General features: G+C 44.5%; 1 protein-coding gene across 1 annotated transcript in view; it reads left to right on the plus strand.

Moving 5' to 3' along the window:
• The window catches only part of ANKRD12 (ankyrin repeat domain 12), a 177,550-nt gene that overhangs the window by 65,927 nt on the left and 84,496 nt on the right, over nucleotides 1–27,127 (plus strand). The window contains exon 2 of the mRNA XM_075314537.1: nucleotides 24,340–24,478. Coding sequence (XP_075170652.1) covers nucleotides 24,389–24,478 — 90 coding nt within the window. The 5' untranslated portion in view covers nucleotides 24,340–24,388. The remainder of the gene's footprint in view (nucleotides 1–24,339; nucleotides 24,479–27,127) is intronic.

A 27,127-nucleotide genomic window follows, 5' to 3' on the forward strand; every position in this document is an offset into this window, starting at 1 on the left:
CAGGGAATTCTGGGTTTTCTTTCTGAGACCTAAATGTGCAAGTGCCTCATAAGTTGTGAAAATACAGGGCTGGCAATTTATATGGATACACCTAAATAAATGTTTGGTAGAAAACCTTTGTAGTGGGTCCTCTGATGCATGCCATGCAATCTCAAAGGTGTACAAATGTATGACGAACGCGGCGGAGACGTCTCCCCCCCGCTTCTGTGCGGCATGGGAAGCGGAGCTCGGCCAGACTTTCCCTTGGAATCAGTGGAAACGTTGTTTCCGTTTGACCCACAGGTCCGTGGTGGCCACCAGGATGCAAGAAACCAGCTATAAAATACTTTCTAGATGGTATAGGGTCCCAGCATCTCTTCATGCATGGTATCCAGAAATTCCTGACACGTGCTGGCGCTATGGAGCGCAGGGGGCACTATGTCGCATATCTGGTGGTACTGCCCGAGCTTGTCGGCCTTTTGGAATAAAATACTGGTGGACATTCATGAGCTCACCGGGGTCGTGGTCCCGAGTCGCCCAGAGGCGGTATTATTGTACATCTTTAATGTATCCCAAAAGGTCTATAAAAATTCTATCCTAGGCCATCTTCTCCAAGCAGCCAAGACAGTGATCCCACGACGATGGAAGGACTCTGCTCCCCCTTCGTTGGAAGAGTGGGTAATGGAGGTAAATGTGATCCACCGTATGGAGGTGGTGATGGCCCAGTCACGCGGGCAGACAGTGGAGACAGCCACCAAATGGTTCCAGTGGGAATCTTTTCTGTCTAGTAAAAAATTCTTGGATCTAATGTAACTTCTGAAGAACAAGCACCCCGGCCCCCTCTCTTCTTCAGACGACATACACCATCTTTTCGAATGGTCTTGGTCCAGCGGACAGTGTATTAGCCCCGGTCACCGCGCTCTACTTTCTATTTTTCCTCCTTTCTCTCCGACTTATGCTATCTTTCCTACATCTCATGACTGCTACGCTCCTCTGTTTTTCCTCTCTGTGTTACTGGTTTTTACTGGTTTTAACAGTTTAAAATGAGGACCCATGTGTCACCGCAATGACTTATAATCCATTATGACTCTTATGACAGTTTAATATTGTCCAGATGTTTGATGAAAACTATCTATCATTACATGGTCCCATGCTCTTTTACTGTATGCTTATGAAAATTTAATAACATTTTAAATTGGAAAAAAAAATAAAAATAAATGGTTGGTGATATCAACTTCCTGTTTGTGGGTCATTAGTATATGGGAGGGGAAACTTTTTTTGAAGTCGGACATTTTGGATTCAACTTTTTCTAATGGGAAGAGGGTCATGTAACATATCAAACTAATTCAGAATGTCACAAGAAAATCATTGGTGTTAACGTAACCTTATTCGTTCATTAGTTATTTACGATTTTCTGACCACTTATAAAATGTGTTCAAAGTGATGCCAATTGTGTTGGATTGTCAATGCAACCCTCTTCCACTCTTGACATACTGATAGCAACACCACAGAAGAAATGCTAGCACAGGCTTCCAGCATCCATTCTTTCAGATGCTGCACATCTTGGTGCACCATCACATTATGGGTGTCAGGTCCGAGCATTCCTACATGAACAGTGTCCTGGAAAGTGGATTGGTCACCGTGGGCCAGTTGAATGGCCACCAAGGTCTCCCGATCTGACCCCCTTAGACTTTTATCTTTGGGGTCATCTGAAGGCAATTGTCTATGCTATGAAGACACAAGATGTGCAGCATCTGAAACAACGGATACTGGAAGCCTGTGCTAGCATTTCTTCTGCGGTGTTGCTATCAGTGTGTCAAGAGTGGGAGAAGAGGCTTGCATTGACAATCCAACACAATGGGCAGTCCTTTTAACACATTTTATAAGTGGTCATAAAATTAAAAATAACTAATGAATAATGTTACGTTAAGACCAAGCACACCATTGTTTTTCTTGTGACAGTCTCAATAAGTTTAATGTTTTACATGACCCTCTTCCCATTGGAAAAAATAAAGTTGAATCCAAAATGGCGGACTTCAAAATGGCCGCTATGGTCACCACCCATCTTGAAGTTCCCCTCTCTCGTATACTAATGAGCCACAAACAGGAAGTTGATAGCACCAACCATTCCCATTTTATTTAGGTGTATCCATATAAATGGCCCACCCTGTAGAATATATTAAAACTGTGAGGTTTTTTTTTGGGGGGGGGGGGGTGTTTGTTTTTTGTTGGGGGAATTATTGATGGAATCTGCCAGAAATGCCATTAAAACTGAAATTGATTAAAACTGGTGCCATTAAAAGTAACAGATTGTCTTACTTGTGCTATCTCTGGTGTCTGACAGGCTACAGAAGCATCACTGTTGACACGAATCATGTGCACGGCTGTGTGATGCGCTGTTTGTTTCTAACATCAGCAAAACTAATGAATAAAAGCGTTTTATGCTAAACTTTAACTATTGAATGTCTGACCCACAAATGAGCTAAAAAATAAAATTGTCTGTGAACTTGCATTGTCTGACTAGGATAGAACCATCCCAGCTGCATGATTCATCAACGACCACTGACTCTGAACCACAATCAATTAACATGTGGATATACATTATCATCATTGTATTCCTGCAGTTTGCACTTCAACTCCCAAACTCTGCTGCTTGTTGCCTTCATATCATGGGGGTTATTGTGTGTGTGTGTATATATACATACATACATATACACACACACACACACACACACACACACACACACACACACACACACACACACACACTCTGTTAGTATAAGAAGCTTATGTGTAAGGTAATATGATGTCGGTGGGGAGACTGATAGAGAGAGACAGAAAAAGACAGGCGGAGAGGGAGAGAGCTGGGAAACGGATAGAGAGACAGACATATACCCACAAACAGACACAGTGAGAGAGAGTCAGAGACAGATACAGACACGCAGACGGGAAGAGACCGAGACAGATGCAGACTGGGAGAAAGACAGTTACTATCCTGGGCAACACCCAGGTACTACAGCTAGTGTGTATGTATGTATGTATAATATATAGTGTGTTTTATAGAACTCAAGCAGTGGGAGGTCTACTGTATACATCATATAGGAGACACCAAGTCTACTGTACATCCATCGCTGGGGCTGGAGAATATATAAATTATTCAGGAGATGTTTGGGCAATAGAATATATACAGTACGCAGGAGACGCTGGGGCCAGAGAATATATACAGTACGCAGGAGATGCTGGGGCTGCAGTCATCATTGGTGGGGTGGACAAGGTTTCAAGGAATGTGGCGAGAAAGGCGCATAGGGTCTTACCAGATAAAAACCAGATGATTATAAATAGGGTACATTTACCTATAGGGGTTGTGAAAACGTCACAACACCTGAAATCGCATAATCATGGGTGGAGATAGCTGCAGGCCCACAGGAATTTAAGATACATTTTTCAAAAGAAAAACGGGGGTCACCACCGCTCTCGTCACCAATGCAAGTCGAAAATATTAATCACTATCCTTGTCACTACTATACTATCCTGAAGAAGAAGGCAGAGACCCCTGAAACACGTTGACCTGTATATGTGCCTGCAAGAAATTACTTGGATTAATATTTCCGACTTGCATTGGTGATGAGCGCGGCGCTGACCCCCGTTTTTCTTCTGAAAAATTAATCTTGGAGGGCAGGAAGCAGAGCTCGCGCTTGCACACGCTAACTCCACCCAGATACTATATCCTGGCACTGACCAGCGACCGCACGTAATGCTTCATTTCATGTGCCGCAGTGGTCAGTTTGGAACACTATGCGCTCGCAGTATAAGGAGGGATTAAAGAGCCTGCAAAACGGAGCTCTTGACCAAGCGCTGTAGGCCGGGGAAAAGGACATCACAGGCCCTAAATAACCCAATAGCTGAAGGTTCCACACTCCTGCTTTAAGTGATGGCCACCATGTCAGATAGCCACTTGGTTTTTCTACAAAAATGGATAACCCATCAACGATATGTAGCATAAAATGGACAAGTACTACAGACTTCTGCAGTATGACTTCTACGGGCTTTCACCCTTTAGGCTATGTGCGCACGTTGCGTAAATTCATGCAGTTACGCTGCGCTTTGCAGCGCAGCGTAACTGCATGCGTCCTGCGTCCCCTGCACAGTCTATGGAGATTGTGCAGGGGCCGTGCGCACGTGGCGTCTCAGAGCGCAGCGCTTCGGCTACTGCCGAAGCGCTGCGCAAAAAGAAGTGACATGTCACTTCTTTCCTGCGCTTTGCCGGCAGCTCCTGCTCTGTCTATGGCAGGAGCTGCAGGCAGAGCGCATGGAATCGGCGCTCACTACGGACATTTCTGCAGCGATCTAAAGCGCACATGTGCTCTTCAGATCGCTGCAGAAATATCTGCAGGGCTAGTACGCAACGTGCGCACATAGCCTTATGATGTAAGGGGTGAATTTGTAGTTTAGTCACAATCTGCATATTTTGCTAGTGTGGATATGTCACCTGTCTATATACCTCAAGGGTATATATGCACAGCATCTTTTTCAAGTGAATTCTGCCTGAAATCCATTGGAAAAAAAGTTTTTTTTTTTAAAAACAAAATGCTGAAAAGACTAAACATATGCACTGAAACGTCAAATTGCCGTCACCCCTCAAGAAATCTTTGGGGAAGATGAGGATTATGAGCCAATGATTAGATGTTTCTAAGAAACTGGTCTGCAGCTGGTGATGCAAAACGAAAAAATGAAAACCCTTGATGCCCCTGGACATATGAGAGGTTACCAAGGTCTTCTGTTTCTCCCCACTGCCAACGGTTAACCATTGCATTTTTATAGCATCACTGACTAAAATAACTTATGTAGTGTATAAGTATTGCAGTATAATTTACAGAACATACACTTTTTATTATAACTATTTTCTTTTAAAATACTTAAGTGGAAATACATACACTGTGCAGAATTATTAGGCAAATGAGTATTTTGATCACATGATACTTTTTATACATGTTGTCCTACTCCACGCTGTATAGGCTTGAAAGCCAACTACCAATTAAGTAAGTCAGGTGATGTGCATCTCTGTAATGAGGAGGGGTGCGGTGTAATGACATAAACACCCTATATAAGGTGTGCTTAATTATTAGGCAACTTCCTTTCCTTTGGCAAAATAGGTCAGAAGAGAGATTTGACGAGCTCTGAAAAGTCCAAAATTGTGAGATGTCTTGCAGAGGATGCAGCAGTCTTGAAATTGCCAAACTTTTGAAGCGTGATCACCGAACAATCAAGCGTTTCATGGCAAATGGCCAACTGGGTCGCAAGAAGCGTGTGGAGCAAAAAAGGCGCAAAATAACTGCCAATGAATTGAGGAAAATCAAGCGTGAAGCTGCCAATATGCCTTTTGCCACCAGTTTGGTCATGTTTCAGAGCTGCAACTTTACTCGAGTAGCAAAAAGGACAAGGTGTGTCATACTCAGGGACATGGCCAAGGTAAGGAAGGCTGAAAAACGACCACCTTTTGAACAAGAAACATAAGATAAAACATCAAGACTGGGCCAAGAAATATCTTAAGACTGATTTTTCAAAGGTTTTGTGGACTGATGAAATAAGAGTGACTCTTGATGGGCCAGATGGATGTGCCAATGGCTGATCAGTAAAGGGCAGAGAGCTCCACTCCGACTCAGACGCCAGCAAGGTGGAGGTGGGGTACCTAGTATGGGCTGGTATCATCAAAGATGAACTTGTGGGACTTTTTCGGGTTAAGGATGGAGTGAAGCTCAACTCCCAGACCTACTGCCAGTTTCTGGAAGACAACTTCTTCAAGCAGTGGTACAGGAAGAAGTTGGTATCGTTCAAGAAAAACATGATTTTCATGCAGGACAATGCTCCATCCCATGTATCCAACTACTCCACAGCGTGGCTGGCCCCCTTGTTCATTTGATCTGAACCCCATAGAGAACCTGTGGTCCCTCATAAAATGTGCGATCTACAGGGAGGGAAAACAGTACACCTCTCGGGAACAGTGTCTGGGAGGCTGTGGTGGCTGCTGCACGCAATGTTGATTGTAAACAGATCAAGCAACTGACAATCTATGGATGGTAGGCTGTTGAGTGTTTTAGGGTTTTGTTTTTGCATGTCAAATGTTTATTTCTAAATTTTGTGCAGTTATATTGGTTTACCTGGTGAAAATAAACAAGTGAGATGGAAATATATTTGTTTTTTATTAAGTTGCTAATAATTCTGCACAGTAATAGTTACCTGCACAAACAGATATCCTCCTAAGATAGCCAAATCTAAAAATACCACACTCCAACTTCCAAAAATATTAAGCTTTGATATTTATTAGTCTTTTGGGCTGATTGAGAACATAGTTGTTGATCAATAATAAAAAAAATCCTCTAAAATACAACTTGCCTAATAATTCTGCACACAGTGTATAAAATTGGTGTATACAGTTACCTAGTGCAAAACTCTGCAGTAGAATTGGAGTAAGAATTCATTATATCAACCAAGTGATATGTAGAGGCCCTAGGAGGTGTCGATCAGTTTCTACCTTGTACCCCAAACAACGCAATTGGCGCCCCCTCTCAACCATGACTCGCCCTGCCCTGTTATGCCCTATAATGTCCATCACAGTCCCTACCTTGCTGTGGAGGTTGACACCCTAAACCGTGCAATAGGCATCCCCCTCTCAATGACTGCCAGCCCTATTAGTTCCTGGTAGAAATTGAATTTTCACTTCTGTTTATAGGGCCTAAGTGGTTTATACCGTATTGGAAAAGGACTCCATACTACCAGCAAGGCTAGTGGATACCCAATACCATAAAAACATTCCTCTTCAAATCCATCTTTTGACTGTATTAGGCTGTGTGCACACGTTGCGTTTTTTACCGCGGAAACGCTGCGTTTTGAACCGCAGCGTTTCAGTGGCAAATTGCATGCGTTCAGCTTTCCCAGCAAAGTGTATGGGAAAGCTGAAAAATCAGTGCACATGCTGCGTTTCTTTCCGCAGCGTTTTGGATGCCAAAAATCGGTGCGGAAAGAAAAGCAGCATGTCACTTCTTTTGTGCGGTGTGGCTGCGTTCTCTCCCCCATTGAAATCAATGATGTGGGGTCAGAACGCAGCTACACCGCATGGACCTGCTTTTTTGTTGCGGTCCGCGGCCTTTGTCGGCACGCCAGAACGCAGGCATTTACCTGGAAGTGAGGTCAAGAGGCTTCCTGTTGACCTCACTTCCTGGCAAAGCCCCCGGTGTCGCCAAAGTGCCCTCCCCGACCCCCGACCCCCCTCCCGAAAATCCAACATGGCCGCGCGCACAGTAGCGCACCGGCCGCCCTGCTCCTATGTTATCTGTCGCATGTGCCTTGGGACATGCGACAGAAAAATGCACCCAGGCCCTGCCCGGTCACCCCCTATTCCCCCCGGTGTCATACATACCTGTACGGTCGCAGCGCTGATCCCCCGCGGGCCCCCTCCTCCTTCACAGCAGACGTCGGCCGGTCACATGAGCAGAGCAGCTGACAGCCAGCACTGTGTTCAGTGTGAGCTGTGCTGGCTGCTCGGTACTCTGCAGCTGTGACCCGGGGAGAGTGGGTGCAGATTTTTGCACCCACTCTCCTCAAATGGAGGGTCTGCCCTCCTAGAAAATGGGGGATACGTTCCCTGAACGTGCCCCCATATTCTAGAAGGTCCAGAGCCGACGTGGGACATCCAAATGGATTTCTGCGGACCCATTTTTTTTTTTATTAAATTGGAGAACAAGGGAATGATTTGGGGAGTGTTTTTTCTAATAAATTTTTTGTCTTTTTTTGCTTTTGTTTACTGTCAGTTAGTTATGTCGGGTGTCTGATAGACGCCGTGACATCACTAATTGCTGGGCTTGATGCCAGGTGACATTACACATCTGGTATCAACCCCATTTATTACCCCGTTAGCCAACGCACCAGGGCGCGGGATGAGTTGGGGCGAAGCGCCAGGATTGGCGCATCTAATGGATGCGCCACTTCTGGGGCGGCTGTGGCCTGCTATTTTTAGGCTGGGAAGAGTCCAATAACCATGGCTCTTCCCACCCTGAGAATACCAGACCCCAGCTGTCAGCTTCACCTTGGCTGGTGATCTAATTTGGGGGGACCCCACGTTATTATTTTTTTTTATTCTTTATTTATAAATAAAAAAAAAAAAAGCCTGGGGAGCCCTCCAAATTGATCACCAGCCAAGATGAAGCTGCCAGCTGTGGTTTGCAGGCTACAGCTGTCTGCTTTACCCTGACTGGCTATCAAAAATAGGGGGGACCCCACGCCATTTTTTTCATTTTTTTATTTATTTTTTTTATTGGATAAATACTAAGCTAGGCACCCTTTAGTGCCACATGAAAGGTACTAAAGGTGCCAGCTTAGAATATGCAGGCGGGGGTGGGACGTTCTATATATTTGACATCCCTTCATCCATTGACGCTTTTTAGGCTGTGTCCACAATCAGGGTTTGCAGCGTTATGGGCGCTGAGTGTTTTCCCTGCGTCCATAACGCTGCGTTGTGCAGTAGAAGCACAGTGGAAGGATTTTTGGAGATCCCATGCCCACTGTGCTTCTTTTCTCCGCAGCATAAACTGACCGGTAGCGTGGCCTCCCGAGCATCAGCATCTCAATTTATGCTGCGGAGACTAGAGTGTTCTCTGCAGGTAGCATAGAGCTCCCCAGCAGCCTGAACCCAAATCGTGTGCATGGGCAGCTGCAGGAAGGCTGGCACTGTGTACTAGACGCCGTGTCGCTGGATTATGGCCACATAGCCTTAGGCCCCTTTCACACGTCAGTGATTTTGGTACGTTTGTGCTTTTTTTTAAACGTACCAGGATCACTGACATACGCAGACCCATTATAATGAATGGGTCTGCTCACACATCAGTGATTTTTCACTGCACGTGTCTCCATGCGGCGTACCGGCGTGTGCGTGATTGCCGCACGGAGACATGTCCATTTTTTTCTGGCATCACTGATGTTCCACGGACCACGCAGTGGTGTGGTCCGTGAAACACGTGCCAGAAAAAAAAGTGCTTTTAAAATAAAAATCATTTTAACTCACCCGGCGTCCAGCGATGTCCTCTGCAGCCCGTGCAGCTTGCTGCTTCTGAGGCGGCTCATTATTGTCGCGCATATTCATGATGCACGACACAGCCGACCCGGAAGCAGCTGCTGCGGGGGTCAGCGCCGGCCGGATGCTGCACCGCGGGAGCGATCAGCACCATGGAGAGCGGGAGCGTGTGCAGGTGAGTTAATCTCTAAGTGCAATCACGGGCCACGGAGAACGGAGCCCGGATTGCACTTAGACAACCCATGTGTGCCGTGATTCACGGCACACGGAGTGACATGTGCGTGTTTTACACGCCAGTGAAAAACGTCAGTGTTTTTCACTGACGTGTGAAACGGGCCTAAAAGTGAGAATATTGTTGCTACAGCAACATTTTGGGTGAAGTAGCTGTGGATTTAAAATGCTTAATATACTCCTGAATAAAATCCTTGATGGGTGCAGATTCCAAAATGGGGTCACTTGTGGGGGTTTTCTGACGTATAGGTACCTAAGGGGCTTGGTGCGCGAAGTTTATTTCAACTTTTCCAAAATTCAAATGGTGCTCCTTCCATTCCAAGCCCTCCCATTTATCCAAACAGAATGTGGAGAAGGAAATGACGTCACAGGTTTTTTTTTTTCCAAAGGTCTGTGTTCAACCAACTTTATTAACACTGACAAGTCTTAAAAAACGCACCTAAAAAAACGCATGAAAAACGCATGCGTTTTCGATGCGTTGTTTCTCAAAAAGCATTGTTTACAATTCTCCCCTCTGCCAGAGGGTGCGTTTTTTTCCGCACGGAAAAAAAAGCAACGTGTGCACATACCCTTAGGTATGGTTAATTATATCCATAGTCAATCCAAATGTAAACAGTGAAGCACGAGGCAAACCACCAGAGATCTAAAAAAATGCATAGTATGTTGAACTTGCTTTGAAATTGACTGACTTAATACATAGCATGTTTAAATTTGAGAACTCACAGTATTGTGCACCTAGCAATTCTCATTGTGCCAAATATCAATGATTAGCAGGTACTCCTTATTACCCGACATAAGGGAGACACAACGCGTTTAACATACATTATGCTTCTAAGTTCAATATATACTGTATGTTTTGAACTTAAAGGAGTTGTCCGACATTAGCTTAACAAAAATTTTTGCGTTTATCTGTGCTGTATTGTCATATAAATCACACCTACATTGTTATTTTTTGTTTTCTAACTTTTGTTCCTCTTGAATTCACCCTTTATTCTCTGCAGCTCCTTGTTTACATTCAGATCCAGCAAACATGACCACTTCCTGTGCAAAACCTCCCAGTCACAGCTGTCACCACCCACCCCAGTGTCCAGCCTCGCCCTCTGCCCGCCCCCTGCACACACATTCCCTGTCAGTATTCTTCCCCAGCACCTGACCTGGTATCACTACAGCATTGCAAATAACAGCCCCACATCGGGCTCTGCACCGCACACGCACACATATGACTCTGTACCGCACACATATGGCTCTGCACCGCACACGCACACATATGGCTCTGCACACGCACACATATGGCTCTGCACCGCACACGCACACACATGGCTCTGCACCGCACACACATGGCTCTGCACCGCACACGCACACACATGGCTCTGCACCGCACACGCACACATATGGCTCTGCACCGCACACACACACATATGGCTCTGCACCGCACACGCACACATATGGCTCTGCACCGCGCACGCACACATATAGTTCTGCACACATATGGCTCTGCACCGTACACGCACACACATATGGCTCTGTACCTCACACGCACACATATGGCTCTGCACCGCACATGCACACATATGGCTCTGCACCGCACACGCACACATATGGCTCTGCACACGCACACACTTGGCTCTGCACCGTACACGCACACACATGGCTCTGCACACGCACATATATGGCTCTGCACCTCACACGCACACATATGGCTCTGCACCGACCCCCATCCCCCATCCCCATAGGGAACACATGTGGAGTACATACTCACCCGTCCTCGGTTTCCGCCGCTCCTGCACGTTCGTGCGCTGTCTGTGCTCTCTTCAGCACAGTAGTGACGTCACCGCTGTGCTGAAGAGAGCACAGACAGCGGGAGGGACAGTGATGAGAAGCAGCGCTGCGCTGCTTCTCATAAGCACTTTCAAATGTACCGGCATCGGTGATCTGTGATGCCGGTACATTTGAATGTGCGATCCTGAGCAGGGGGCCCGGTGCTGGAGCGGACACCATGGCAGCTGCCGCCAGGCCCCGCCCCCAGGTCACGGACCCCACAGCAGTGCAGGGGGGAGGTTACTGGAGGTGCGGGGGAATGTGTGGGAGGGTGCAGGGAAGGGGGGCGGGGCACATCACACTGTACAGCCCAGCAGGGAGGCGACATGCTGTTCCACATTTGCATGTCAACATGGCCCTGCCCATGTTGACATGAAATGACCGGAAGCAGCAAAATCGCGGCAGGAGCGGTCACATGACCGCTCTGAGCCGGGGGAGAGGGGCTGACAGCAGGGCAGGTAAGTGGTCTCTATCTACTTACCTGCCCCAATGTAGCCCAATAGGGAAATAAAAAAAAAATTTCAAAGAAGCCGGATAACCCCTTTTAAAGGGAACCTGTCAGGTGCAATATGTACCCAGAACCACGAGCAGTTCTGGGTGCATAGTGCTAATCCCTGCCTAACTGTCCCAGCACCTGGTAACAAACCTAAAAAGATCTTTAGAAAAAGTATTTAAAAAAATCTTTTATGGTATGCAAATGAGCACAGGGACTAGTCATAAGGGTGTTTGGTTCCCCTGACTTATCCGCCCTCTTAGCATGTTAGCATGCCCATTGTCCAGCATCATCAGCAGTGACGCACGTACCTGAGGGAATCCGGCTGTGATTGGGTGTGAAGCTGGTGTGACGTCCCTTCCTCAGGTAAACCCTGGGAATGCGAGTGCTGGAAACGTGCCAGAAAGCGAGAGGAGCATTAGCTGTTTTTCTCTTACTTTTCTCCAGATATGGTGACTGGTAGTAGTAGACAATCCCTTGAAAGACTAACTCCGCTTATAAACCTGCTTCATAGGTACATGCTTGCTGTCAGAATGGGCTTAAAAAAAGAAAAAATCTAGAACTTTTTTTTTCTGTCTCATTGTGGTCTCTATGCAGGATAAAGTGTGGTCATGTTATACATTAAAGGAAATCTGTCAGTGGGTTTTTGCTACTGAGCGCAGCACAATGTAGGCAAGGAGGCCTGGAGTTTAACCCCTTAGTGACAGAGCTAATTTTCACCTTAATGACCAGACCAAATTTTGCACTTCTGACCAGTGTCACTTCATGAGGTTATAACTCTGGAACGCTTCAACGGATCCTGGTTTGAGATTGTTTTTTCGTCACATATTGGACTTCATGTTAGTACCAAATTTAGGACCATATTTTTTGCGTTTATTTATGAAAAAAATTGAATTTTGGCAAAAATTTTGAAAATTTAGCAATTTTCAACTTTTGAATTTTTATACCGTTAAACCAGAGATTTCTGTGACACAAAATAGTTAATAATTAACATTTCCCACATGTCTACTTTACATCAGCACAATTTTGGAACCAAAATTTTTTTTTGTTAGGAAGTTAGAGGGGTTCAAAGTTTATCAGCGATTTCTCATTTTTACATCAAAATTTACAAAACCATTTTTTTAGGGACCACATCACATTTGAAGTGACTTCATTAGGCCTAGATGACAGAAAATACCCAAAAGTGACACCATTCTAAAAACTGCACCCCCCCCAAGTACTCAAAACCACATTCAAGAAGTTTATTAACCCTTCAGGTGCTTCACATGAACAAAAGCAATGTGGAATGAAAAAAAGCAAAAATTAAATTTTACCTAAAAATGTTGCTCTAACCCAAATTTATTCACTTTTAGAAGAAATAACACAACAAAATGGACCACAAAACGTGTTCCCCACTTTCTTATGAGCGCGCCGATACCCCACATGTGATCAGAAATCTCTGTTTGGACAAATGGGAGGGCTCGGAACAGGAGCAGCAATATTTGAATTTTGGAAAGCAAATTTGGCTGAAATAGATTGCGGGCACCATGTTGCATTTACAGGTCCGCTAAGGTACCTAAACAGAAGAAACCCCTCAAGTGACGCCATTTTGGAAACTAGACCCCTCAAGGCTTCTATCTAGGGGTATAGTGAGCATTTTAGATCCACAGGTACTTCACAGATTTTGTTAACGTTACGTTGTCATATTGAAAATTTTAATAATTTTCTCAAAAATGTTGCTTTAGCATCAATTTTCTCACTTTTTCAAGAGGTAATTCCAAAAATTTGACCTCAAGGTTTGTTAACCACTTTTTTATGAGCGCGGTGGTACCTCACATGTGGTCTGAAACCTTTGTTTGGACAAATGGGAGGGCTTGGAACGAAAGGAGCAATATTTGAATTTTGGAAAGGAAATTTGGCTGAAAAAGATTGCGGGCACCATGTCGCATTTGGAGGTCCCCTAAGGTACCTAAATAGCAGAAACCCCGCACAAGTGACCCCATTTTGGAAACTAGGCCCCTCAAGGAATTTATCTAGATGTTTGGTGAGTACCCTGAACCCCCAGGTGCGTCACAGAATTTTATAACGTTGAGCCATGAAAATAAAAAAATAAAATTTTACCACAAAATTGTTATTTCAACCAGGTAACTTTTTTTTTCACAAGGGTAACAGGAAAAAAATCACCATGAAATTTATTGTGCAATTTCTCCTGAGTTTGGCGATACCTTATATGTGGTGGAAATCAACTGTTTGGGCGCATGACAGGGCTCGGAAGGGAAGGAGCGCCATTTGACTGCAAAATTGTCTGGAATCAATAGCGGACGCTATGTTGCATTAGGAGAGCCCCTGAGGTGTCTATACAGTGAAGCTCCTAAACATGTTGCCACATTTTGGAAAATAGACCCCTGAAGGAATTTATCTAGATGTTTGGTGAGTACCCTGAACCCTCAGGTGCTTCACAGAAGTTTATAATGTTGAGCTGTGAAAAAAAAAAAATACATTTTTACCACAAAATTGTTACTTCAACCAGGTAGCTTTTTTTTTTTACAAGTGTAAAAGGAAAAAATTCAGCATAAAATTTATTGTGCAATTTCTCCTGAGTATGCTGATACCTTATGTGTGATGAAAATCAACTGTTTGGGTGCACAGCAGGGCTTGGAAGGGAAGGAGCGCCATTTGACTGCACAATTGGCTGGAATCATTAGCGGACGCTATGTTGCATTTGGAAAGCCCCTAAGGTGCCTAAACAGTGGAGGTCCCCAACAAGTGACCCCATTCTGGAAACAAGACACCTCAAGGCTTTTATCTAGGTGTATATTTAGCAGTTTGAATCCAAGAGTACTTCACAGAATTTGATAAGCTTAGGTTGCCATATTGAAAATTTTCATTTTTTTCACAAAAATGTTGCTTTAGCATCATATTTCTTACTTTTTCAAGAGGCAACAACAAACCGTGGACCCCACAGGTTGTTATCCAATGTCTTATGAGCACAGGGATACCCCACATGTGGCCAAAAACCTCTGTTTGGATAAATGGGAGGGCTTGGAATGGAAGGAGCACCATTTGAATTCTGGAAAAGTTGAAATAAATTGCGGGCACCATGTCACATTAGCAGGGCCCCTTGGGTACCTATACAGCAGAAACCCCCCACAAGTGACCCCATTTTGGAAACTGGATTTTATTCAGGAGTATAGTAAGCATTTTGAATCCACAGGTACTTCACAAAAATGTTGCTGTAGCAACAAATTTCTCACTTTTAGGCTATGTGGCCATGATCCAGCGACACGGCGTCTAGTACACAGTGTCAGCCTTCCTGCATAGATGTGAGTGTTGTCCACGGGAGAACGCAGCTGCCCATGCCCACGATTTGGGTTCAGGCTGCTGTGGAGCTCTATGCTACCTGCAGACAACACTCTTGTCTCCGCAGCATAAATTGACATGCGGAGGCTCGGGAAGCTGCACCACAGGTCGGTTTATGCTGCGGAGAAAAGAAGCACATTGGGCATAGGATTTCTAAAAATCCTTCCACTGTGCTTCTACTGCACAATACAGCGTTATGGACGCAGGGAAAACACTCAGCACCCAAAACGCTGCAAACCCTGATTGTGGGCACACAGCGTAAAATGCTACAATGGATGAATGGATAATGTCAAACATATATAACGTCCCACCCCCTGCATATTCTAAGCTGGCGCCCTTTAGTGCCTTTCATGTGGCACTAAAGGGTGCCTAGCCTTGTATTTAGCCCCCCAAAAAATTAATAATTAAAATAAACGACGTGGGGTCCCCCCTATTTTTGATAGCCAGCTAGGGTAAAGCAGACAGCTGTAGCCTGCAAACCACAGCTGACAGCTTCACCTTGGCTGGTGATCAATTTGGAGGGCTCCCCAGGCGTTTTTTTAAAAAAAAACAAACGTGGGGTCCCCCCAAATTAGATCACCAGCCAAGGTGAAGTGGACAGCTGGGGTCTGGTATTCTCAGGGTGGGAAGAGCCATGGTTATTGGACTCTTCCCAGCCTAATAATAGCAGGCCGCAGCCGCCCCAGAAGTGGCGCATCCATTAGATGCGCCAATCCTGGCGCTTTGCTCCAGCTCATCCCACGCCCTGGTGCGGTGGCAAACGGGGTAATATACGGGGTTGATACCAGCTGTAATGTCACCTGGCATCAAGCCCTGGGGTTAGTGATGTCACGGCATCTAAACAGATACCCGACATCACTAACCCAGTCAGTAATAGAAAAAAATAAAGACAAAAAAAAAATTTATTTGAAAAAAAACTCCCCGAAACATTCCTTTTTCACCAATTTATTGAAAATAAATAAATTTCGGTCGCTGTAATCCATTTTGGAGGTCCCTCAGCGACTCTGGACCTTCTAGAATATGGGGGGCACGTTCAGGGAACGTATCCCCCATTTTCTGGAAGAGCAAGCTCTCCATGAGCAGTGTGGGTGCAGTAATCTGAGAATACTGCACTCACACTGCCCCGGTCCAACCTAGGGCAGAGTGACCTGCAGTAACCTCATTCCAGAATATGAGGGGTACGCTCACAGAACGTACCCCCCATTTTCTGGAACAGCAGTCACTCCATGTGAGGAGTGTGGCTGCAGATTACTGCACTCTCTCCCCCGGTCCACAGTGGAGCAGCCTGTGCAGCAGCGACGTCAGCGTCCCTGCTTGCAGGGATCCAGCTGACAGCCGCTGTCTGCGCATGCGCCGCCAGCTTTCCAGAGGGAGTGATCGCGGGGACGGAGCAGCAACAGCCGCCAGGTAACGTAAGACTGGGGGCTGGGGGGGGTGACGGCGGGACCTGGGGACACCTTTCTGCCGCATGTGACGTGTCACATGCGGCAGAAAGAGCAGGATGAATGCGGCCGCTGCACGCCGACATCCTGCATGCTCCGGAGGGGGGAAGGGGGAGCGCTCTAGAGAACCGGAGGGGCTCCGGGGACCAGAGATCTCCGGTGCACCGGAGGAGGGGTCAGGGGGAGGACATTTCCCTCCGATCTGAAATGTTTGATCATTTCAGATCGGAGGAAAATGAATGCAGAGCCGGCGGCGGCGGCAGTTTTCGGCGCGCGGCGGCGCCATTTTGAATGTCCGGTGGGGGTGGGGGTTGGTTTCTCCGGTACCGGGGGCTTTGGGGGCACTAAAGGATTATATTTCTTTTTCATCGGACATGTTTGATCATGTCCGATAAGAAAGAAATCAGTATTATTTGCCTTTTTTTTTTTTTTTTTTTTTGTATGTGTACGTCGGTATACGGTGTATACCGGCGATCACATTATCGGGGGCCAAAAAAAAAACCCCGATTCATAATCTTGGGGGTCTCAGCTACCTCCGGTAGCTGAAACCCCCGAGATTTTTCGTCACTGGGGGGCGCTACAAGCTTTTTCCGGCCTGACGTCTCAAGACGTCGGAACAGAATAAGTACCCTGTTTTTCCGACGTCTTGAGACGTTAGGCCGTCGCTATGGGGTTAACAATGTAACAGTGAAAGTTTTTCATTTTTTGTATGCAGCAGTGGGGGGAGAGCTATCCCCACTCACATCAGGCTTTCAGTGCAAATTTCTATAGACAAAAGCTGCTAATCACAGAAGGGGCGAAGTCTGACAAACAGTTCACTACTGCTGAGACCCACTCATGATAAAGAGAAAAGGCTTAAACAAGTAAACAAAAGCAAACACTGAGATAAGAGAAGCAGGGCTGAGTTCTCTGTTTTAACTCTTGCAGCATGCTGATTACATTGCAGAAACCTGCTGACAGTCCCTTTTTAAGCCTTTATAAAGGTGTTTGGGTTTTTGTGCATGAACGGAGTAGCTGGTCCTCCTCAGTTTTGCAGTATATTTTTGGGATGCAGGGCTCTGGTCTTCAGCTGATGTTACAGCTGACACCTGGCTCTCCCTAACAGGAGTGGTGCCCATACCGCTTCCAACAGTTTAACCCTTTAGATGCTGTGATCAATTGTGATCAGAGCATTCAGGAGGCAGGGAGAGGAATCGCCTACCTCTCCTTGGCAATTGGGTTTCTGTAATGCGATCACAGGGACCCGATCGCTGCCAAGACAACCCTGGGTTACAGAGCTACGGATTGCCTCATGGACCATGCCAGATTCATGGTGTGTGAGGCGAAGTGCCAGTGCTGCGAGTGCCGCACTGTCAGATATAATCCACTGCAGTGGATTATATCAGTGATCAGACGCATGAAAAAACGAAGAAAGAATTGACATGTTGCAGATTTTCTGCACCAAAGTCTGCAAAGGAAAATCTCTGCAGCAAGTCAGGATTCTCAGACTTCGTAGGGTTGCATTTTTCCTTGCAGTATTGATTAAAATCTGCAAGAAAAAAATGCAGGAAAGGCACACAGCCTTACACTGTAGAGCGGAAGCCATATATATCACTTGCACTTGTGCAGCCGAAATGAGCAGTGCTGTGAGTGATCTATGTACTGCCGCCTCTGGAGCAGGACGCCTTGTTTAGCCACCTGTTTCAGCTCCTGAGTGACCCCTGTGCCCAGTCTATGGAACCTCTCAAAATGAGGCCTGTAAGATTTTCAGGAAGTTGATGGAAGCAAAAAATGTTCTTATTGAGTCTAGATCAGCATCTTTCTCAAGGTTTGTTACTATTTTATAAAAAAAACAAACAAAAAAAAAACGCTTTATCACAGGTATTGGTTTGTTTTTAACTGCGCTTTTAAAATAAGATGTGCTGTGAGTGGCTAAGTTTTCTTTGCTCTCCCCTGTATGTGGGAGTTTTTGTTTTTACGATGAATTGGCTTTATTTAAACCTTTTTTTTACCCTCCTACGATCTTCATGTAGAAATGTGATGTTCCTAGAAACAGTGTGAAAATACATTTCCTTTATGCCGTATGATTCTGATTAGAAACGTCCTGTTATTCTGTGTCGTCTGCCTTCTCTGCACATCCACCAGATCCGATGTGCTGTACCCCAGTTATCAAACGTGAAGAGAAACCTTGTGCACAAACCATGTACAACAGTATACATTATAATTGTGTATATGTAAACTTTCTAAAAAAAGACACATGGGTGCTTTCTCCATCTGGAGGAAAAAAAATTCAATCTTCTGCAACAACAAGGGTCCTTAAACAGCAGATTGATGAATCTGGTCCTTCTAGTAACTAGTTGGGATCATCCTTCTAAGGTTTAGATGATTTTATATAAAAAAAAAAGCAAGATGAGCGTCTATATAAATGTTTAATTGAAATACTATGTCCCAAGAATGACAAAAGTATTTTAGGAGTGATACCTTTATAGGCTAACCAGAAAAATTATATTAGCAAGCTTTCAGAGCACAGAGGCTCCTTCCTCAGGCAAATTACAATAATCTGCCTGAAGAAGGAGCCTCTCTACTCTGAAAGCTTGCTAATATAATTTTACCTTTTCTAGATTAGGGTTTCATTTCTATGGTTTTCATTTTTTTCTTACAAAGCCCACATTGTTAGATTGTACTTTTTTTTTTTTTTTTTTTTCTTTTATGATTTAAAAAAAACAACAAATTTACTATTACCATCTCCAAGATCTTTTCCCAATATTTAGTAGGTGTACTAATACTAGCAATTGCCTCCAATTAGAAATGTAGTATAGTTCTCCTGATTAGCTATATCCCTTACCTCATGTGCAGGGCATTGCAGAACCTTAGGTATCCATTGTTATGATCACGAGCCACTAATTGACTACATGCATAATTGTAACAATGGAAGCCTAAGCTACAGTGCCCTGCACATGAGGTAAGTGACATTACTAATCACAGGCGTACTATACTACATTTCTAATTGGAGGTGTGTTATTACCATTACACCTACTACATATTTTGATAGGGTTTTGAAGGATTTTAAAGGAAATTCTGATGTGCCCGAGCATAAAGTTCCATTTCTGGAATTTCCCCTTCTCTGGAACAATAATTTCACACATTGGAGAAAAGTCATGTTGGCAATGCATAGGCATGGCTATCTGTATTCTAGTATTCAAGCCATACTCATACAGAACCATCTTTTTCACTCTGGAAAACTGAATTGAAAGTCCCAAATATGACGTAGCCCACATATGATCCCTGTGCCGCAGATTGTGCACCCTGGATCTACGTCCTCTCCCATCCCCCTGTTGTATGGATTCATTGTGTAATGGGAAGATACAGTACAGGCCCCATGCACTGCGGTGGGAGCCCATTTGCAGCTCTGCACAGAACAGTTGGGGTACGTCCGCACGCTGCGTTCTCCCTTGACAACTAAACTGCACACGTTTCACAAATGTAAACACTGCGTTTGACAAAGAACGCATGCGTTTTGACCGCGTTTTCCTTACGTTTTTGACCGCGTTTTGGACCATGCGTTTTGAGATTGACAAGTCAATGGGTGGAAAATGTTCACAAAATGCAATGAAGTGACATGCTGCTTTTTGTTTTGTTTTTAGGTAAAGATTTTGACAAATATTTGTCAAGCAAAGCGCTGCCTAAAAAAAAGCAACGTGCGGATGGAAATTCTGATTTCTCATATACATTTGCATGCGTTTTGTCATTGACACAGGGTAGTTTTAAAAAGCAACCAAAAAGCAAGAAGAAAAGCACACGTGTGCACAGACCCTTAGCCTGGCCTTGTGTTTTCGGCCTGTAAAGGTTCTCCCCTGTGATTATCTGTGTGTCATCACTAATGCCTCTTTGGGCCTGTGCAGTGCTCCACTACAGCCAGGGACATGCGTCCACCCATATTGTGCATTCCCAGGGTGGGGAAACATTGCGCGCATGTACTAGGTATGCAAGGTCGGCAGTGACAGCATTCTTGCAAATCCTGACTCTTAAGGTACCGTCACACTTAGCGACACGCCAGCGATCCCACCAGCGATCTGACTGGCAGAGATCGCTGGAGTGTCGCTACAAGGCCGCTGGTGAGCTGTCAATCAGGCAGATCTTCACAGCGATCAGAGATCAGCCTCCAGCCACCAGCGACCCGTGTAACGACGATGTGCTTTGTAACCATGGTACACATCGGGTTTCTAAGCAAAGCGCTTCGCTTATAGTTACCCGATGTGTACCTTGGTTACGTGTGCAGGGAACCGGCTTCAAGAAGCTGCGGACGCTGGTAACGAAGGTAAATATCGGGTAACCAAGCAAAGCCTTTGCTTGGTTACCCGATATTTACCTTGGTTACCAGCATCCGCAGAAGCCGGCTCCCAGCTTTCTGCACAGTCAGATCGTTGCTCTCTCGCTGTCACAGACAGTGATGTGTGCTTCACAGCGGGAGAGCAACGACCAAAAAATGGTCCAGGACATTCCGCAACAACCAGCGACCTCACAGCAGGGGCCAGGTCGTTGCTGGAAGTCACAAACCGCAACATCGCTGCTACGTCACAGAAAATGGCGACTTAGCAGCGACGTGTGTGTGTGTGTCATGACCATTACACCCATAGGGATCTGTTTACATAATGAGAAGGAGGAGTATCCTGGGCAAATGGACTCTCCACCCTGACTTGTCAGTCACTAATCTACATAGTGCGAGTGCGGCTCAGATTTAATTTCCTATTCATCAATAAGCCTCATAAAGTGTCTTGTTAAAATTATTATTGCTGTACATGCATGGTGGAATGATGGACCATTTGGTGGGAGTGGGGGCTACAACAGCTGACAGATTCCTTTTTTAAAGACTGTTTTTGATTGTTTGTAAAATTCATGAGCCGTGTGCTTCACGGTGTCTGCGCAAGCTGCCCCGGGGATCACCTGTGCCCTACACCCAACCTGTGCCCTACACCCAACCTGTGCCGGCATCCCTCTCCTCTCCTTTGGACATATGAAACCTAAATAAGAGGAGAGGCAGAAGCCACAGACCTCACCGCTCGATTAGTTATTCATCCGGAGGTGGAGGAGAGTAAAGCCGATGTGGAGTGTGTTACGTCATACGAGCGCCAGCAAACTGCCAGCACGGAGCGGGGGTATATGTGGGTTTTTTTTTTATTTTAATGGGGGTAAACATTGGGAATGTTAAGACGTCCAAGTAGTGGACAATCCATTAAACAATAGACGTAATGATGAATTGGGCCGATTTGTGCACCACATAAAAAAAAAATTAAGACATAAGAAAAAATATTCTCTAATTGACACTGACAAATACTTTCTAGCATTACAAACAAGCATTCATGTTACATGGGGAAAAAAATGGTGGCTCATTAATGAAGGGGGAACAAAAAGTGTGGTTATGTGGGCAAAACGGGCCTCTTAAATGGAATGTCACCAAGATTTTGCTTTGTAATCTGCGAGATTTAGGAGCAGGGATCATGAGTCCAGGATGTCCCTTCCTGGGCTCTTTGCTGTGGTTGTCATCAGTTTTCTCTGCTGCAGGTCTAGCAGTTTATCTTAATGCTGAGTTGTGTATATACAGTGCCTACAAGTAGTATTCAACCCCCTGCAGATTTAGCAGGTTTGATAAGATGCAAATAAGTTAGAGCCTGCAAACTTCAAACAAGAGCAGGATTTATTAACAGATGCATAAATCTTACAAACCAACAAGTTATGTTGCTCAGTTAACTTTTAATAAATTTTCAACATAAAAGTGTGGGTCAATTATTATTCAACCCCTAGGTTTAATATTTTGTGGAATAACCCTTGTTTGCAATTACAGCTAATAATCGTCTTTTATAAGACCTGATCAGGCCGGCACAGGTCTCTGGAGTTATCTTGGCCCACTCCTCCATGCAGATCTTCTCCAAGTTATCTAGGTTCTTTGGGTGTCTCATGTGGACTTTAATCTTGAGCTCCTTCCACAAGTTTTCAATTGGGTTAAGGTCAGGAGACTGACTAGGCCACTGCAACACCTTGATTTTTTCCCTCTTGAACCAGGCCTTGGTTTTCTTGGCTGTGTGCTTTGGGTCGTTGTCTTGTTGGAAGATGAAATGACGACCCATCTTAAGATCCTTGATGGAGGAGCGGAGGTTCTTGGCCAAAATCTCCAGGTAGGCCGTGCTATCCATCTTCCCATGGATGCGGACCAGATGGCCAGGCCCCTTGGCTGAGAAACAGCCCCACAGCATGATGCTGCCACCACCATGCTTGACTGTAGGGATGGTAATCTTGGGGTCATATGCAGTGCCATCCAGTCTCCAAACGTCACGTGTGTGGTTGGCACCAAAGATCTCGATCTTGGTCTCATCAGACCAGAGAACCTTGAACCAGTCTGTCTCAGAGTCCTCCAAGTGATCATGAGCAAACTGTAGACAAGCCTTGGCATGACGCTTTGAAAGTAAAGGTACCTTACGGGCTCGTCTGGAACGGAGACCATTGCGGTGGAGTACGTTACTTATGGTGTTGACTGAAACCAATGGCCCCACTGCCATGAGATCTTCCCGGAGCTCCTTCCTTGTTGTCCTTGGGTTAGCCTTAACTCTTCGGACAAGCATAGCCTCGGCACGGGTGGAAACTTTCAAAGGCTGCCCAGGCCGTGGAAGGCTAACAGTAGTTCCATAAGCCTTCCACTTCCGGATGATGCTCCCAACAGTGGAGACAGGTAGGCCCAACTCCTTGGAAAGGGTTTTGTACCCCTTGCCAGCCTTGTGACCCTCCACGATCTTGTCTCTGATGGCCTTGGAATGCTCCTTTTGTCTTTCCCATGTTGACCAAGTATGAGTGCTGTTCACAAGTTTGGGGAGGGTCTTAATTAGTCAGAAAAGGCTGGAAAAAGAGAATTAATCCAAACATGTGAAGCTCGTTGTTCTTTGTGCCTGAAATACTTCTTAATACTTTAGGGGAACCAAACAGAATTCTGGTGGATTGAGGGGTTGAATAATAAATGACCCTCTGAATAAACTTTTCACAATTTAAAAAAAAAGAAATCTTTTTTGCTGCAGTGCATTTCACACTTCCAGGCTGATCTACGGTCCAAATGTCACAATGCCAAGTTAATTCCGAATGTGTAAACCTGCTAAATCTGCAGGGGGTTGAATACTACTTGTAGGCACTGTATAATCCCTTCTCACCATGATTAGCAGCTCTCAATATACACTGTACAGTGATAGAAAGCTACCAATCAGTGGTGGGGGTCTGGTTACACAGAGCAGGAGGACTACATTGCATGAGACACCTAGTCCTGTAGTGATAATCTTCTGTTGATAAAACCATTAATTTTATTGAAACTGTAACAAACAGTGAAGTGAGTGACACATCACAGGAATCTGGGTCTCTGCCCCTACATCAGGTCTCTTTCAGATTATAGCAAAAATCTGGTGACTATTTCTTTTAAGACAATAACATATAGTTTAAAATATTCTAGCAATAATAATGCTTAGTAATTTAAGGATGCGTTTGCATTGGGCTGATTCTGATTATTTCTGTAATATATCTATATGTATAACTTGTCAGGGACCATTTCTGCCATGTAGTAAATTCCTGCAAATATAAAAGGGCCTGTGTTCAGTACAGCGTTCAGTGAGAGGATGAAAGCAGAAATCACAATAAGCCCTTGTCTCCTGCGAGCAGTAAATGTGCAGAAAGACCAATATTATTGGTTTCAATTATGTTCTGCCCAGATTAGTCTGATTTTCTCAGAGTAGAGAATGTGCTGATATCAATTTTTGACCCCAATCTGTATGGCTAGATGAGGCCTCTTAGGAATCTTGTGGCAGTGGTATGACATACATGTGACAATGATGGGTGATATGGAGGGTAAGGGCTGCCTGAACACATACGAGGCCTTTATACCAGATGTCTGACCCTTCTAGGGTTACCTTTTATATATCACAGGATCTAATCGTTTCTACTTCTTTCTGTCTCTCCAGGCACATAATGATCCGCTTGATTTGGTGTTGAAACGGATTACATAATAAAATGCCCAAAACGTTGTCTACCAAAGTCATTCCCAGCGAGAACTCCGACAGTGACTGCAACATCATGGTTGAGAAACCACCGGGACGAAAGGTAAGAGAAGAAAACTGCTGCAAAGGCACCAGATGTTTTCATTTGTTTTTCCCTAAATAGGTTGTTTTTGTGAAATCTATCTGATTTTTCCATGTCTCCAGCAGCTGGCTCGGGATGTTCCGGATGTCTTTCTGTGCTCACTGGAATGCACGGAAAACAGCTGGTGAATTTCTCTGGTTCTGCTGTCTTCATTTCTTTAATTCAGCATACATGCATACCTGGTGTAGAATAAATGTACAATTATATTATTATAATATAAGGTAAAGGTTTACTTTTCAAATGAAATGATTCCAGATCTTCTAATTTAATAAGTCCATGACCTCCCAATATTGGAGCAACACTGATTAGGCTCTGCCCATATCTAGTGATTAGCTCTTCATCTATGTGTTCTCCCTCCAATATCATTTATTAAGAGCGAAGACTAGTTACAAGTTATAAAATAAATATTCACCCATCCTTCACACGTCCCATTCTCACGCCAAGTATACATGCACAGCTTCAGTATTCGGTCAGTATTTGTAAGACAAAAGGAGTGGGTGGAAAATGCAGAAGTGGTGCCGTGTTTCTATTAGACTTTTCCTCTGTTCTATTCCTGGTTTTCATTTACAAAGGAGGTAAAAAAAAAAATCCCTAAATACTTAGTGTGCACGTGGCCTTGTGTGGTCCCAGATGGTTTGTGCTTACTGGTCCTGTCTGTTGTTCAATGATGTAGGGGTATTTGAGGATGAATATAACTTTTACTTTAACTCATGTGGACGCTGTTAACAGTCAATTTAATTGGACAATAAGCTCCCACAATGAATATTAAGTTTTTGATGTTGCAGCGTTTTTGCACCTATTAGGTTACTTGCTGTAGTACCCGGGCGTTGCCGGGATAGTATCTGTCTCTCACCCAGTCTCTGTCTGTGTGTCGCTGTCTCTCTCTGTCTGTGTCTTTCTTTGTCTGTCTGTGTCTATGTCTCTGTCTGTTTGTATCTCTCTGTCTGTATTTGTATTAGTCTGTCTGTCTGTCTGTCTGTCTGTCTGTCTCTTTTCCTGGATGTCTTTTTTTTCTTTTTTTTTTTTTTTTTCCCTGGCTCTCTTTTTGCCCGGCTGTGTCTGTCTCTTTCCATGTCTCTCTGTCTCCCCACCAACATCATATTACCTCACACATAAGCTTCCTATACTAACAGTTTATTTTGTTCTTATAGCAACCACTGACAGTTGCTATTAATAGCCAGGAGCTCCCAGCTCTATTCAGTTTAATGGAGGCAGGATTTTGGAGAGTAACTGTAAAGCGCGCACACACACACACACACACACACACACACACACACACACACACACACACACACACCTTTATATATTAGATTTACGGTTGTTGGGTTTTTTGGTTTTTTTCATTGTACTTTTGAGGGGTATTTTTACATGCATTTTTATTTTTTATCTTCCCTGCTGTAGTTTCTCTTTTTGATGTCATGTTTTCAATAAAGCTGTTTTGTTTTGAATACTTCCTGTGACTTTGAAACCTTTAATAAAAGAATGTACGTCTGGAACACCAATGGTGTGAACAAGATGCAAGACTCAAAAACATATAACTAAACAATAGGGTAGAGTTGCACACTAGTCACAATGTATAGGGGAATGATGAAAAGCAGAACTGCTATGGCAATACTAGACTGAAAAATACAATGGACTATCTGAAAAAATGAAACATGAAAATGGAATATGCATAACTGCTATGAATCCTAAGAATAAAAGAGATGTTTAGCCATTGTATTGATCAAAAGCAAAAGAGCCCCAAAACCACGCCAAGTTAATATCTATTTTTGGGGTCCCTAACCTATGTGTACCTCACCTGCAGTTAAAAAAAACTGTGAGAAATTGCCAAGAAACTGAAGATTTCCTACAACGGTGTGTACTACTCTCTTCAGAGGAGAGCACACACAGGCTCTAACCAGAGTAGAAAGAGAAGTGGGAGGCCCCGCTGCACAACTGAGCAACAAGACAAGTACATTAGAGTGTCTAGTTTGAGAAATCGACGCTTCACAGGTCCTCAACTGGCAGCTTCATTAAATAGTACCCGCAAAACACCAGTGTCAAAGTCTACAGTGAAGAGGCGACTCCAGCTTGCTGGCCTTCAGGGCAGAGTGGCAAAGAAAAAGCCATATCTGAGACTGGCTAATAAAAGGAAAAGATTAATATTGGCAAAAGATCACAGACATAGGACAGAGGAAGATTGGAAAAAAGTGTTATGGACAGACTAATCGAAGTTTGAGGTGTTTGGCTTACACAGAACAACATTTGTGACACGCAGAACAACTGAAAAGATGCTGGATGAGTGCGTGACGCCATCTGTCAAGTATGGTGGAGGTAATGTGATGGTCTGGGGTTGCTTTGGTGCTGTTAAAGTGGGAGATTTGTACAATGTAAAAGGGATTTTAAATAATGAAGGCAATCACTCCATTTTGTAACGCCATGCCATACCCTGTGGACAGCGCTTGATTAGAGCCAATTTCATCCTACAACAGGACAATGACCCAAAGCACACCTCCAAATTATGCATGAACTATTTAATGAAGAAGCAGACAGCTGGTATTCTATCTGTAATGGAGTGGCCAGCCCAGTCACCAGATCTCAACCCTATTGAGCTGTTGTGGGAGCAGCTTG

The sequence above is a fragment of the Anomaloglossus baeobatrachus genome, chromosome 6 (assembly GCF_048569485.1).
Source record: "Anomaloglossus baeobatrachus isolate aAnoBae1 chromosome 6, aAnoBae1.hap1, whole genome shotgun sequence".
Classification (NCBI taxonomy): Eukaryota; Metazoa; Chordata; class Amphibia; order Anura; family Aromobatidae; genus Anomaloglossus; species Anomaloglossus baeobatrachus.